General features: G+C 45.2%; 1 protein-coding gene across 6 annotated transcripts in view; it reads left to right on the top strand.

Annotated features, from left to right (window-relative positions):
- GARRE1 (granule associated Rac and RHOG effector 1) overlaps window positions 1–12168 on the top strand; it is a 109573-nt gene that overhangs the window by 65956 nt on the left and 31449 nt on the right. For all 6 annotated transcript variants that reach the window (XR_011617402.1, XR_011617401.1, XR_011617403.1 and 3 more), the window contains 5 exons: window positions 5470–5610; window positions 5827–5922; window positions 6046–6207; window positions 7725–7883; window positions 11876–11973. Coding sequence is in view for 3 of the 6 variants with exons in the window: in XM_011765291.3 (XP_011763593.2) it covers window positions 5470–5610; window positions 5827–5922; window positions 6046–6207; window positions 7725–7883; window positions 11876–11973 (656 nt within the window). In the remaining 3 variants the exon portion in view is untranslated. The remainder of the gene's footprint in view (window positions 1–5469; window positions 5611–5826; window positions 5923–6045; window positions 6208–7724; window positions 7884–11875; window positions 11974–12168) is intronic.

Raw genomic sequence — 12168 nt, forward strand, 5'->3', positions numbered from 1 at the left:
GCTGGAGTGCAATGGCGTGATCTTGGCTCACTGCAACCTCCACCTCCCAGGTTCAAGCAATTCTCCTGCTTCAGCCTCCTGAGTAGCTGGGATAACAGGCACACACCACCACGCCAGGCTAATTTTTTTATTTTTAGTAGAGATGAGGTTTCACCATGTTGGCCTGGCTGGTCTCGAGCTCCTGACCTCAGGTGATCCACCCTCCTTGGCCTTTCAGAATGCTGGGATTACAGGTGTGAGCCACCACTCCTGGCCATGGGTGACATTTCTTGTAGGCATTTTACTACATCTTTGTTTCCAGTATGAGAAATAAAAAATAAACATTAGAAGTTGAGACTTTAACTAGGACTTACTGCTCCATTTTACAGAGTAAAAGATAATTTTCTTTTCTTTTTTTTTTTTTTTTTGAGACAGAGTCTTGCTCTTTCGCCCAGGCTGGAGTGCAGTGGCACAATCCCCGCTCACTGCACCCTCCGCCTCCCGGGTTCAAGTAGTTCTCCTGCCTCAGCCTCCTCAGTAGCTGGGATTATAGGTGCCCGCCACCATGCCCAGCCAATTTTGTATTTTTAGTAGAGATGGGGTTTTGTCACGCTGGCCAGGATGGTCTCAAGCTCCTGACCTCAGGTGATCCACCTGACTTGGCCTCCCAAAGTGCTGGGATTACAGGCATGAGGCACCACCCGGGCCAAAAAATAATTTTTTAAAACTATCCCAAAAGGCAAACACAGAGTAAACCATAATTTATAGTTAACAGTATAGTGATTCATTAATGTCTAGTTCACATCATTCCATAATGAACTTGGCAAAGTATTTCATTTTATGTTTTGGAAATTTTCATTAGTAAAATTTTCAAAACATGATTTTTCACATCTTAATATTGTCCAGTCTCTAGTTTTTTTATTATTCAGTTTCATGCCATTTGCTGCATTGTTGTCATTTCTTTTTAATTTTCACTGTTTGCTTGCATGTTTTGGTCTTTTTCCTGTTTGCTTGCATGTTTTGGTCTGTCTTTCATGCCAAAGACTTTCCTTGAGCTGGCTTTCTGTTCATCAGAAAGGCCCTGGAATGCTAATTGGAGGCTGTGTGTGGGGGTGGGACCAGTTGGCTTTATTGTAGATGGCTGGACCCTGAGGTCCAGACCTGCGCCTTGTCGCCTTGTCGTGTGACTTTACAGCCCTTGGTGTCCTCTTGGCTGCTGGGCCCCAGCCTCCTGACTGTTCAGCTCACACATGTGAACCTAACACCTGCCTTGGTCCCCTGCTCCATCTTCTGGACCACTCATGCTGAGGACCAGCCCACAGTAGGAGGCCTCCGAGTGCTCTCTTGACCTTTTCACCTTGACCTTTTCTGCCACCATTTTAGTCTGTCCAGGCCTTTCTGCTCTTTTTACACTCCTTTGCTTTCAGCCAGTGATGCCACCTCCCACTACACTGAGAAAATAGAATCTCCCTGATGGCAGCCCTTCTTCCTCATGTGGCCAAGCCACCCCCGCCCCTGCCACCCCACTTCACACCCATCTTTTCTTCCTTCTCCTGCCTCATGACAGCAGGGGAGGTGCTGTCTCCTCCTGTCGAGGATTGCCCGGTGCCCTCCTTGCCCCCATCGTCGAGGGCCCAACTTCTGTGGTGTGACCCAGTGTTTTCTCGCCCTCATCCTCAGCCTGTTCCCGCCAGTATACAAAGATGCTTCCCACAGAAAAGTCCATTTCTCTGCTCTTTTCTCAGCCAACTTCTTGGAGTAGTTGTCTGCCTTTCTTTCACTTTTCATTCATTCTAAAAAATTACTGTTTTATTTTTACTGCACCCTGTGGCTCCTTACTGCTCCTGGCACACCCTATAGACAGTTTACCCAGAGTAGTCTAAAAAGTAATTATTGTTGAAGTATTTCAGGCATATAGAACATTTCATACCCATCAGTATCTTCCTTTTAGCTGCCTGCCATATTTGCTCATGCCTGTTACATATTTTTAACAGAAAAGTATCACCAGTGCACCTTTTTTTTTTTTTTTTTTAAAGACTGTGTCTTGCTTTGTTGCCCAGGCTGGTGTGCAGCTTACTGCAGTCTTGACCTCCTTGGCTCAAGCAGTCCTCCTGAGTAGCTCAGACTATAGGCATGCACCACCATGCTTGGCTAATTATTTATTTTATTTTACTGTTTATTTATTTTTGCAAAGACAGGGTCTTGCTATGTTCCCAGGCTGGTCCCCAGCTCCTAGGCTCCTGCACCCAGTCTGCAAATTCACTTGAATCCCTTTTGTACCTCTCCACTTTCTTATTCATCCCTTTGTCTCTAGAAATAACCTCTTTTGAATTTGAAGCCTGTGATTCTTGTGCGTATTTTAGTATTTTTCCATATATGAATGTATCCATATATAAGGTATTATTTTACACAGTCTGAAACTTTATGTACATGATGTCATTCAGCTTGCTGAAATCTGGCTTCCACTCCTATAAAAGAACATGCCTTCTCTTATCAAGGTCATTGGTGCCTTCCTTCCGTGTTTTCAAATCCAGGGAAGCCTTTCAACAACTTTCAGCAGCTCACAGCAGTGTGGAGAATATTCCTCCCTGGAAATACGCTCATCTTGTGACATCCAGGAACCAAGCTTTCTTTTCTCTTGGGTCATCCTTTCTTCATCTAGTTTACTGGCCTCTCCTTCCTCAACACAACTTCTGAATGAGTTTCTCCAGGCTCAGTTATAGCGCCCTTCTCCTTAGGGGTTCTCCATACAGTCTTTTTTTTTTTTTTTTTTTTTTTTGAGACGGAGTCTCGCTGTGTCTCCCAGGCTGGAGTGCAGTGGCGTGATCTCGGCTCACTGCAAGCTCCGCCTCCCGGGTTCACGCCATTCTCCCGCCTCAGCCTCCCAAGTAGCTGAGACTACAGGCGCCCGCCACCACGCCCGGCTAGTTTTTTTGTATTTTTAGTAGAGACGGGGTTTTACCATGTTAGCCAGGATGGTCTCGATCTCCTGACCTCGTGATCCACCCGCCTCGGCCTCCCAAAGTGCTGGGATTACAGGCTTGAGCCACCGCGCCCGGCCTCTCCATACAGTCTTGGACTCAAAAAGCCACCTGTGTCCTGGGAGGGGGCTCAAATGTGTGTGATCAGTGAGCCGCCCACTTCCTGTGGGCTTCAGGCACCTGAGCTCAGCTGCTACCAGGGGTCTCGCATAGCCTCTCTCCACTCACCTGTTCCTCCCTAGACCCTCTCTATGCTAGTAAGCGGTACCATCCCACACTGGGTTGTTCACTTGAGAAAGCTGAGATTTATCCTTCAGCATTTCCATCATGTCCCCACACCTAGTCCAGTCCTTAAGAAAACCAGGCAGGTCCCACCTCCAAAATCCTATCCCAGATCTGTCCCCTTCTTCCATGTCCTTTATCACTACCCTCGTTCAGGGAATCGTTACTTCTCCCCTCCCTGTCTTGCTCTCCTTCATTTTAAAATTGGATGATGTTGCTTCTCATTTCCTTAGGGTAGCACGTGGACCCCTCGGCACGACCTGCCTAGACCTGCCTAGACCTGCCTAGTCTGGCTCCTGCCTTGATGGCCAGCCTTATCAGTGGCCACCCTGCCCTCGCTCGCTGGGCTCTAGTTCCTTGGATGTGCCTTTGTTATCTTGGATCCTTGGCCTGTTTCATGGACCCGCCTGTAGGTCTTGACACCCCCACCCCACCCCACACACATGCAATTCCATTCATGACCTTCTCCTCTAATTCTCACCCTAAATACTGCTTTCTGGGTGTCTAGGACACTCCCTGGTATAGTCCTCTGTTTCCTTCAGTGTTTTTTCTCCATTTATAATTATGTTTTCCTTGTTCACCTTTTTGGCCATGAGGCTGTCAGCTCCAGGAGGGGGTAAGGAGCAGCTTTGTGCTCCAGCATGAACCTAATACACCACCTTGTGAGCTAAATTGTTTTTTTTTTTTGAGATGGAATCTTGCTCTGTCGCCCAGGCTGGAGTGCAGTGGCCGGATCTCAGCTCACTGCAAGCTCCGCCTCCCGGGTTTAGGCCATTCTCCTGCCTCAGCCTCCCAAGTAGCTGGGGCTACAGGCGCCCGCCACCTCGCCCGGCTAGTTTTTTTTATTTTTTAGTAGAGACGGGGTTTCACCATGTTAGCCAAGATGGTCTCGATCTCCTGACCTCGTGATCCGCCCGTCTCAGCCTCCCAAAGTGCTGGGATTACAGGCTTGAGCCACCGCACCCTGCGTGAGCTAAGTATTTGACTGAAAGATCCTAAGAAAGAGTCAAACAGTTTTAAACTGTGAGACTCTTAGGCTTCAGGGAAGGGTGTTTACATACAGTTTGTGAAACCAAAGCTTTGGAACTTTACGGCATTATAGCAGCTAGTCATTTTCCTGTAGTCTGCAAGTTTTGTAAATATTACAACTCCTACACTGGCCCAGCAGAACAAAAGTTAACTGCTAAAAAATGTTACTTGGTTCACAGAATTGCAACAAAAATAGAAACCTAAACACAGTTCATCTGTAATCCCATCTAATAAATCAAATATATATTTTTCTGTATTCTCTTCTTGTCCTGATCCATGTATATATTTTCTGCATTTAATCATCAAATGACAGAGATTAGTTTCTCCTTTTCTATCTTGCTTATCTACTCTTCATAAACATATGTAGTGACTGAACAATAAATATTTAATTTTCTGTGCAGATTTCAAAAGCTCTGTTTTTCTGTTAACATGCCAATGTATATTTTCCTGTTCTGTATTCATGTGGCCTTTTCCTTCACTGTATAGGAATGCCCAACCATGTATGTTCTTCCTTTCTTTTTTTTTTTATTCTGGAAACTCCAAGTGCCAATATTCTAGGTAACCTGTCTTTTTAAAGCAGGAAAGTTAAAAATGTCTGAATATATATATGTATATATAAAACAAATAACAAGTAGGTAAGTCTTTTTTCCAGGGTTCCTAAAATAAAGGGAGATTTCGGCCGGGTGTCGTGGCTCAAGCCTGTAATCCCAGCTTTTGGGAGGCCGAGGTGGGTGGATCACCTGAGGTCAGGAGTTGAAGACCAGCCTGACCCAACATCATGAAACCCCATCTCTACTAGAAATACAGAACTTAACTGGGCACGGTGGTGGGCGCCTGTAATCCCAGCTACTCGGGAGGCTGAGTTCAGCAGGAGAACTGCTTGAACTTGGGAGGTGGAGGTTGCAGTTAGCCGAGATAGCACCACTGCACTCCAGCCTGGGTGACAGAGTAAGACCTTGTCTCAAAAAAAATAAAAATAAAATAAAGGGAGATTTCCTTTATCTTCAGGATGGTTAATTAGGCTTTCAAAATTTGGGCTGCTCACTTTGCAATACAAACAATCTAGAACTTCTAGTTTATTTGCTTAGATGGTTTATTGCTGCATTTTAGTTGAGGGAGTTTTTCTTGTTATTGTGGGTCTAATGTTGCAAGAACTGTGCAACCCTCTTTTACCTACCAGTTACTATATATATTGCAGGCGACATCTAGGCTAAGAGAAAGAGGCTGTGATGGTTGCCTGGCAGGAATTGAAGTTCAACAACTCTTTTGTTCTCAAAGTGCAGCAATTCCTGAGCACCAGCTAAAAGAACTGAACATAAAAATTGACAGTGCTTTGCAAGTAAGTTTTTCAGAACTGACATACTGATTTCCATGGGATAGAAACAAGGGAGGGAGTTAAAGTTGTGATGTTGAACCAATTACAAAGGGTTATAGAGTAGTAATTGGCCTTGAGTCTTTTAATAGCTATAGAAATTTAAGACTTCTATTTCCATTGAACTCTGTCATCTTATAATTTGCTTTATGATCTTGATTGTTAAAAATAACTTATTTCCAGGCATATAAGATAGCTCTGGAAAGCTTAGGACACTGTGAATATGCAATGAAAGCTGGCTTCCACCTGAATCCAAAGGCAATTGAAGCAAGTTTGCAGGTACGCTTTTCCTTCCTAAAGCTCTGGGGACCTAGGGTGCTGCTGCTGCAGTGTAATGTGAACCAAGTGTTTTAACAGATGAGCGATGGGTCACCTCTCCTCTTCCATCCATGCCTTTTCCAGGGCTGCTGCAGCGAGGCGGAAGCCCAGCAGACAGGGCGGAGGCAGACACCCCCGCAGCCCATGCAGTGTGAGCTCCCCACCGTCCCTGTGCAGATAGGATCGCACTTCCTGAAGGGCGTCTCCTTTAATGAGTCGGCCGCCGACAATCTGAAACTTAAGACGGTAGCTTTCCATGGGGTTCCAGCAACTGAGTGTGAACTTGAAAATAGAGTTCTTAAGAGAAATGTAAAGGCTTGCAAAGGATGTAGATTAAAAAACAAAATGGGGCTGGGCGTGGTGGCTCACGCCTGTAATCCTAGCACTTTGGAAGGCCAAAGCAGGTGGATCACCTGAGGTCAGCGGTTTGAGACTAGCCTGATCAACATGGTGAAACCCCATTTCTACTAAAAATACAAAAATCAGCCGGGTGTGGTGGTGCACGCCTGTAATCTCAGCACTTTGGAAGGCCAAAGCAGGTGGATCACCTGAGGTCAGCAGTTTGAGACTAGCCTGATCAACATGGTGAAACCCCATTTCTACTAAAATTACAAAAATCAGCCGGGTGTGGTGGCGCACGCCTGTAGTCCCAGCTATTCGGGAGGCTGAGGCAGGAGAATTGCTTGAACCCATGAGGTGGAGGCTGCAGTGAGCTAAGATTGTGCCATTGCACTCCAGCCTAGGCAACAAGAGCAAAACTCTGTCTTAAAAAAAAAAAAAAAAAAAAAAAAAAAAATTAAAAAGCAGACCTATGGAGACTTTAATCAGACGTTTGTCAAGCAAGTTTTTTTTTTGTTTTTTGAGATGGAGTTTTACTCTCTCGTCCAGGCTGGAGTACAGTGGTGTGATCTATCTCAGCTCACTGCAACCTTCACCTCCTGGGTTCAAGCAATCCTCCTGCCTCAGCCTCTGAAGAAGCTGGGACTACAGGCGTGTGCTACCAAGCCTGGCTAATTTTTGTATTTTTAGTAGAGACGGGGTTTCACTGTGTTGGCCAGGATGATCTCGAACTCCTGACCTCGGCTGATCCACCTTACTTGGCCTCCCAAAGTGCTGGGATTACAGGCATGAGCCACCGAGCTGGGCCAAGAGAGTTTTATTCATAATTTTATTCAGATGTTTAACAGAAAGGGTTTGAAAGTACACTATAAGATATTGTTGATGATTAATGTCTGTCCGTGGACTTGTATGAATTACATAAGAAGAGAGATACTGTCATAATGCTGCAGTGATAATGATTATTTGTGGAACATCATGTGTTCCAGCCATTGTGCCAGGTGCTCCACATCATTGTCTCACTTAATGCTCACCCACGAGGTGGGGGTGCTGCCCTTTGGCCCACCTGCCACACCTGGGAACTGGTACCCAAGGTCACACAGCTAGAAGGTAGAAGAGCAAGACTCCACGTCTACAAAAAATTTAAAAATTAGTTGAGTGTGGTGGTGTGCACCTACCTTTGTGGTCCCAGCTACTGGGGAGGCTTGAAGCAGGAGAATCACATAAGCCTGAGGGGTCGAGGCTGCAGTGAGCCATGTTCATGCCACTGGTCTGCAGCTTAGACGATAGAGTGAGACCATGTCTCAAAAAACATATAAATAAAATGCTCTTCTTTTAAGGATGATTGTATAAATGCATTTTTACAAATTTTAGAACCTTGCATGGCTTTGTCTTGAGGTGTGAACTCTCTTCTTATCAATCTATAGCATACAATGTTACAGCTGATGAAGGAAGCAGGCTGCTATAATGGAATCACATCCAGGGATGATTTTCCTGTGACTGAAGTGCTGAACCAGGTTTGCCCATCCACATGGCGGGGTGCCTGCAAGACGGCGGTGCAGCTGCTGTTTGGCCAGGCTGGACTGGTGAGTGAGTGCGGGTGGTGGATGATAGGTGGAATACCAAGATGTTTCAAGCATATGAGGATGTGGTGCAGACACATGTGTGAAAATATTGAATAATTTAAAAAGTTATTTGGTGCTATGGAATTTAGACCAGGAAGGTAGACAAGGTAAAGGAAGAGCAGCATTTAAAAAATCTCTTTAAAAAGAAAAATCAGGCCAGGTGCAGTGGCTCAAGCCTGTAATCCCAGCACTTTGGGAGGCTGAGATGGGCGGATCACGAGGTCAGGAGATCGAGACCATCCTGGCTAACACGGTGAAACCCCGTCTCTACTAAAAAATACAAAAAACTAGCCAGGCGAGGTGGCGGGTGCCTGTAGTCCCAGCTACTCGGGAGGCTGAGGCAGGAGAATGGCGTGAACCCGAGAGGAGGAGCTTGCAGTGAGCTGAGATCCGGCCACTGCACTGCAGCCTGGGTGACAGAGCAAGACTCCATCTCAAAAAAAAAAAAAAAGAAAAAGAAAAAGAAAAAGAAAAATCAGATTGATAATACATATTTGCAGGGAACCTAGTTGCAAAATGATGCTATGGGCTTTGCTCATTTTAAGAAAACTATTACAGGCTGGGCCCCATGGGTCATGCCTGTAGTCCCAGCACTTTGGCAGGAGGATTGCTTAAGTCTAGGAGTTTTAAATCAGCCTGGGCAACATAGTGAGACCTTGCCTCTATTTTTCTCTTTTTTTTTTTTTTGTGACAGACTCTTGCTCTGTCACCCAGGCTGCAGTGCAGTGACACGATCTCAACTCGCCGCAACCTCTGCCTCCTAGGTTTGAGTGATTCTCCTGCCTTAGCTTCCCAAGTAACTGAGATTACAGGTGCCCGCCACCACACCCGGGTAATTTTTTTTTTTTTGAGATGGAGTCTCGCTGTGTTGCACAGGCTGCAGTGCAGTGGCGTGATCTCGGCTCACCACAACCTCTGCCTCCCGGGTTCAAGTGATTCTCCTCCCTCAGCCTCACGAGTACCTGGAACTACAGGTATGCACCACCATGCCTGGCTAATTTTTGTATTTTTTAGTAGAGACAAGGTTTCACTATGTTGGCCAGGCTGGTCTGGAACTCCTGACCTCGTGATCCGTCCACTTAGGCATCCCAAACTGCTAGAATTACAGGCATGAGCCACCATACCTGGCCCTTAAAAAAAAAAAAAAAAGAAAAGAAAAATTACATTAGTAACAATTTGACAGGGCCCCTTAACCTAGCCCCTATTCTGGACCTACATTGGATGTCTGTTGCTCAAACATCCCATGCTTCTTCCTGTCCCAGGCCTGTGCTCTTGATGCCCCTTTTATCTGAAAATACTCTTCTTTCTGATTATCATGTGGGTCACTCCTTATCTTCCTGGTGTCAGCTCCAAAATCACCTCCTGTGAGAGGCCTACCTTGACCACAATGGTATAAGTAGTGCCCTGATCCAGTCACTGTATACCAGTTCTGTTTATCTCCTTCTTAGCAGTAAAGTAACATCAACTAAAAAATAATGATTTGTTCATCTTTCAGAGGAAAAAAAACTTTGGCCAGAGTTGAGTGGGTCAGGAGATCAACATCTGAAACCACCATGTAGCTTTTTGTTTGCACCAGTGACCCATAGAATCTTATGTATTTGATCTCCCTTTCTAGTAAATGACAACTTTTGAAAAATATATGGTGGCAGGGCATGGTGGCTCACACCTACCTGTAATCCCAACCCTTTGGGAGGCCGAGGCAGGTAGATCACCTGAGGTCAGGAGTTCAAGACCAGCCTGGCCAGCATGGCGAAACCTCGTCTCTAAAAATACAAAAATTAGCCAGGTGTGGTGGCGGGCACCTGTAATCCCAGCTACTTGAGAGGCTGAAGCATGGGAATCACTTGAGCCTGGGATTCAGAGGTTGCAATGAGCCGAGATTGCGCCACTGCACTCCAGCCTGGGTGACAGAGTAAGACCCAGTCTCAAAAAAAAAAAAAAAAAGATACGGCATTTCAGTCAGAGGTTGGAAGGACCTAATTGGAGATTAAGAAAATTAAAGAACTTGTTTTTTAGTCTGATTCCTACTTTATTCACATAAAGAGCTATTGAGGGTATGCTGTCCTTTTGTTTCAAGCGGGTCAGGGCTCAGGCAGCCCAGCTCCGGGTGGGGCTGCCTTGTGGAGACTCAGATGAGGGCCTGTTCACAGTAATGAGTTACATTTCCTTTGGGATCTTTTCCTCAGTATAGGGACCTCCAAAAGAAGTAGTAAACCAGACATGCCTTGCTGAAGCATGGAAAAGCCCATTGGCTTTACGATACCGATCTATACTCCCAGAGACCATTTAGCTGAAACTGCAAGGACCATGCCAATGAGTTCCCCTGAAAGAAGTGTGCAAAATAAGGCCAAAAGGCACAAGGGTATTTTGAGAAAACACTGTAGGTTAAAAAAAAAAAGTTCCATGTTATTCAGAGAGCAGAAACTTCTTCCTAGTTCCTTGCGTCTTGATTGCAGGATGCTTTTATGTGTGACTTTAGGTTATGGTTCTGGGGATGGGAGGAGAGAGGAAACACCTGTGTGGTCCAACAATGGCTATTCCTTTGACAGGAAGTTTTTTCCAAAGGTCATTGCAGATCAGCTATGGGAACTCTTTAAACCAGTGAAAGCTGGCTGCATTAGAGGCTGAGTTTGGAATATGATACACAACTCTATACAGTTTTACCCCTTCTGAAATATTACAGATTTGGTTTTTAAATATTTTATGATTTTTAAAAACATTCTTGGCCGGGTGTGGTGGCTCAAGCCTGTAATCCCAGCACTTTGGGAGGCCGAGGCGGGTGGATCACAAGGTCAGCAGATCGAGACCATCCTGGCTAACATGGTGAAACCCCGTCTCTACTAAAAGTATAAAAAAACTAGCCGGGTGTGGTGGCGGGCGCCTGTAGTCCCAGCTACTCGGAGGCTGAGGTGGGAGAAGAGCGTGAACCCGGGAGGCGGAGCTTGCAGTGAGCCGAGATAGCGCCACTGCACTCCAGCCTGGGCCACACAGCAAGACTCCATCTAAAAAAAAATAAAATAAAATAAAATAAAAACATTCTTTTAGTTATTTGAAATATATTCATCACTTTGTCAGACTCTAGATTACATAGGATACTCTATCACCTATCTAGTATTAAAGACTCTTCCTGGAAATAAGAGGAAATTATTCAAAAAGGGGTTAGTTCTTCCTCTGTCCTGAAGTAGTTCAGTTTTTATTGATAGTTGAGGATAAAATAATCTTTAAAAAAAGTTTCATCCACTTCTGGGCATGTCATGACAAATGGGCTTATCTGAAGCATTGGTTTGACTTTTTTTTTTTTTTTTTTTTTTTTTGAGATGGAGTCTCGCTCTGTCGCCCAGGCTGGAGTGCAGTGGCACGATCTCAGCTCCCTGCAACCTCTGCCTCCCGGGTTCAAGCAGTTCTCCTGCCTCAGCCTCCCAAGTAGCTTGCACTGCAGGACCACCATGCCTGGCTAATTTTTGTATTTTTAGTGGAGATGGGGGTTTCACCATGTTGGCCATGGTGGTCTCAAACTCCTGACCTCAAGTGATCCACCCACCTAAGCCTCCCAATGTGCTGGGATTACAGGCATGAGCCACTGCACCCAGCCTGGTTTGACTTTCAGTGATACTTTTACTTCTTTTAAGTGCATAAAGTAAAAAATACTAAGATAAAGGACACACATTAATTCCTCCTAATTAACATATTTATAGTTCGGAAAAAGTGCTAGAGGTGCTTGCCAGTTCAGTAAATCCCATGCCCAGAATGTGGTTTGTGTTTGTTGAAATGTTCTTAGATTTGGTCATCTTTACTGCTTGCTGTTGTCTTCGTGGGGCCCTGACTGGCCTTGGCATAACTAGGCTGCTAGGGGAATAGTTCTTAGAGAGTCATTTTATGTATTGGATTTTATTCTGATGTGTTTTCCTCTCTGAAAGCTGGTTGTTGTTATTTGTTGTTTTTTTCTATCTTAGGTGGTGGTTGACACAGCACAGATTGAGAATAAAGAAGCCTATGCCCCCCAGATCAGTTTAGAAGGCTCTAGAATCGTGGTTCAAGTCCCATCCACATGGTAACGTGCCTCTTACTTTCACCGGAGCCTAAGCTCTCACTGACATTTGCACATCTTTGAAATGATGGCCTTGTTTTGAACAATCCCCACGCTGGCTGACGCAGCAAGTCTTGCTGCACATGCAGGTTTATGGACAGCAGTGGTATGTTAGTGGCGTGTGTCATGATTATTGGTCTATGATGAGAAAGCCAAGAG

This window comes from Macaca nemestrina, chromosome 20 (assembly GCF_043159975.1).
Source record: "Macaca nemestrina isolate mMacNem1 chromosome 20, mMacNem.hap1, whole genome shotgun sequence".
NCBI classification, from domain to species: Eukaryota; Metazoa; Chordata; class Mammalia; order Primates; family Cercopithecidae; genus Macaca; species Macaca nemestrina.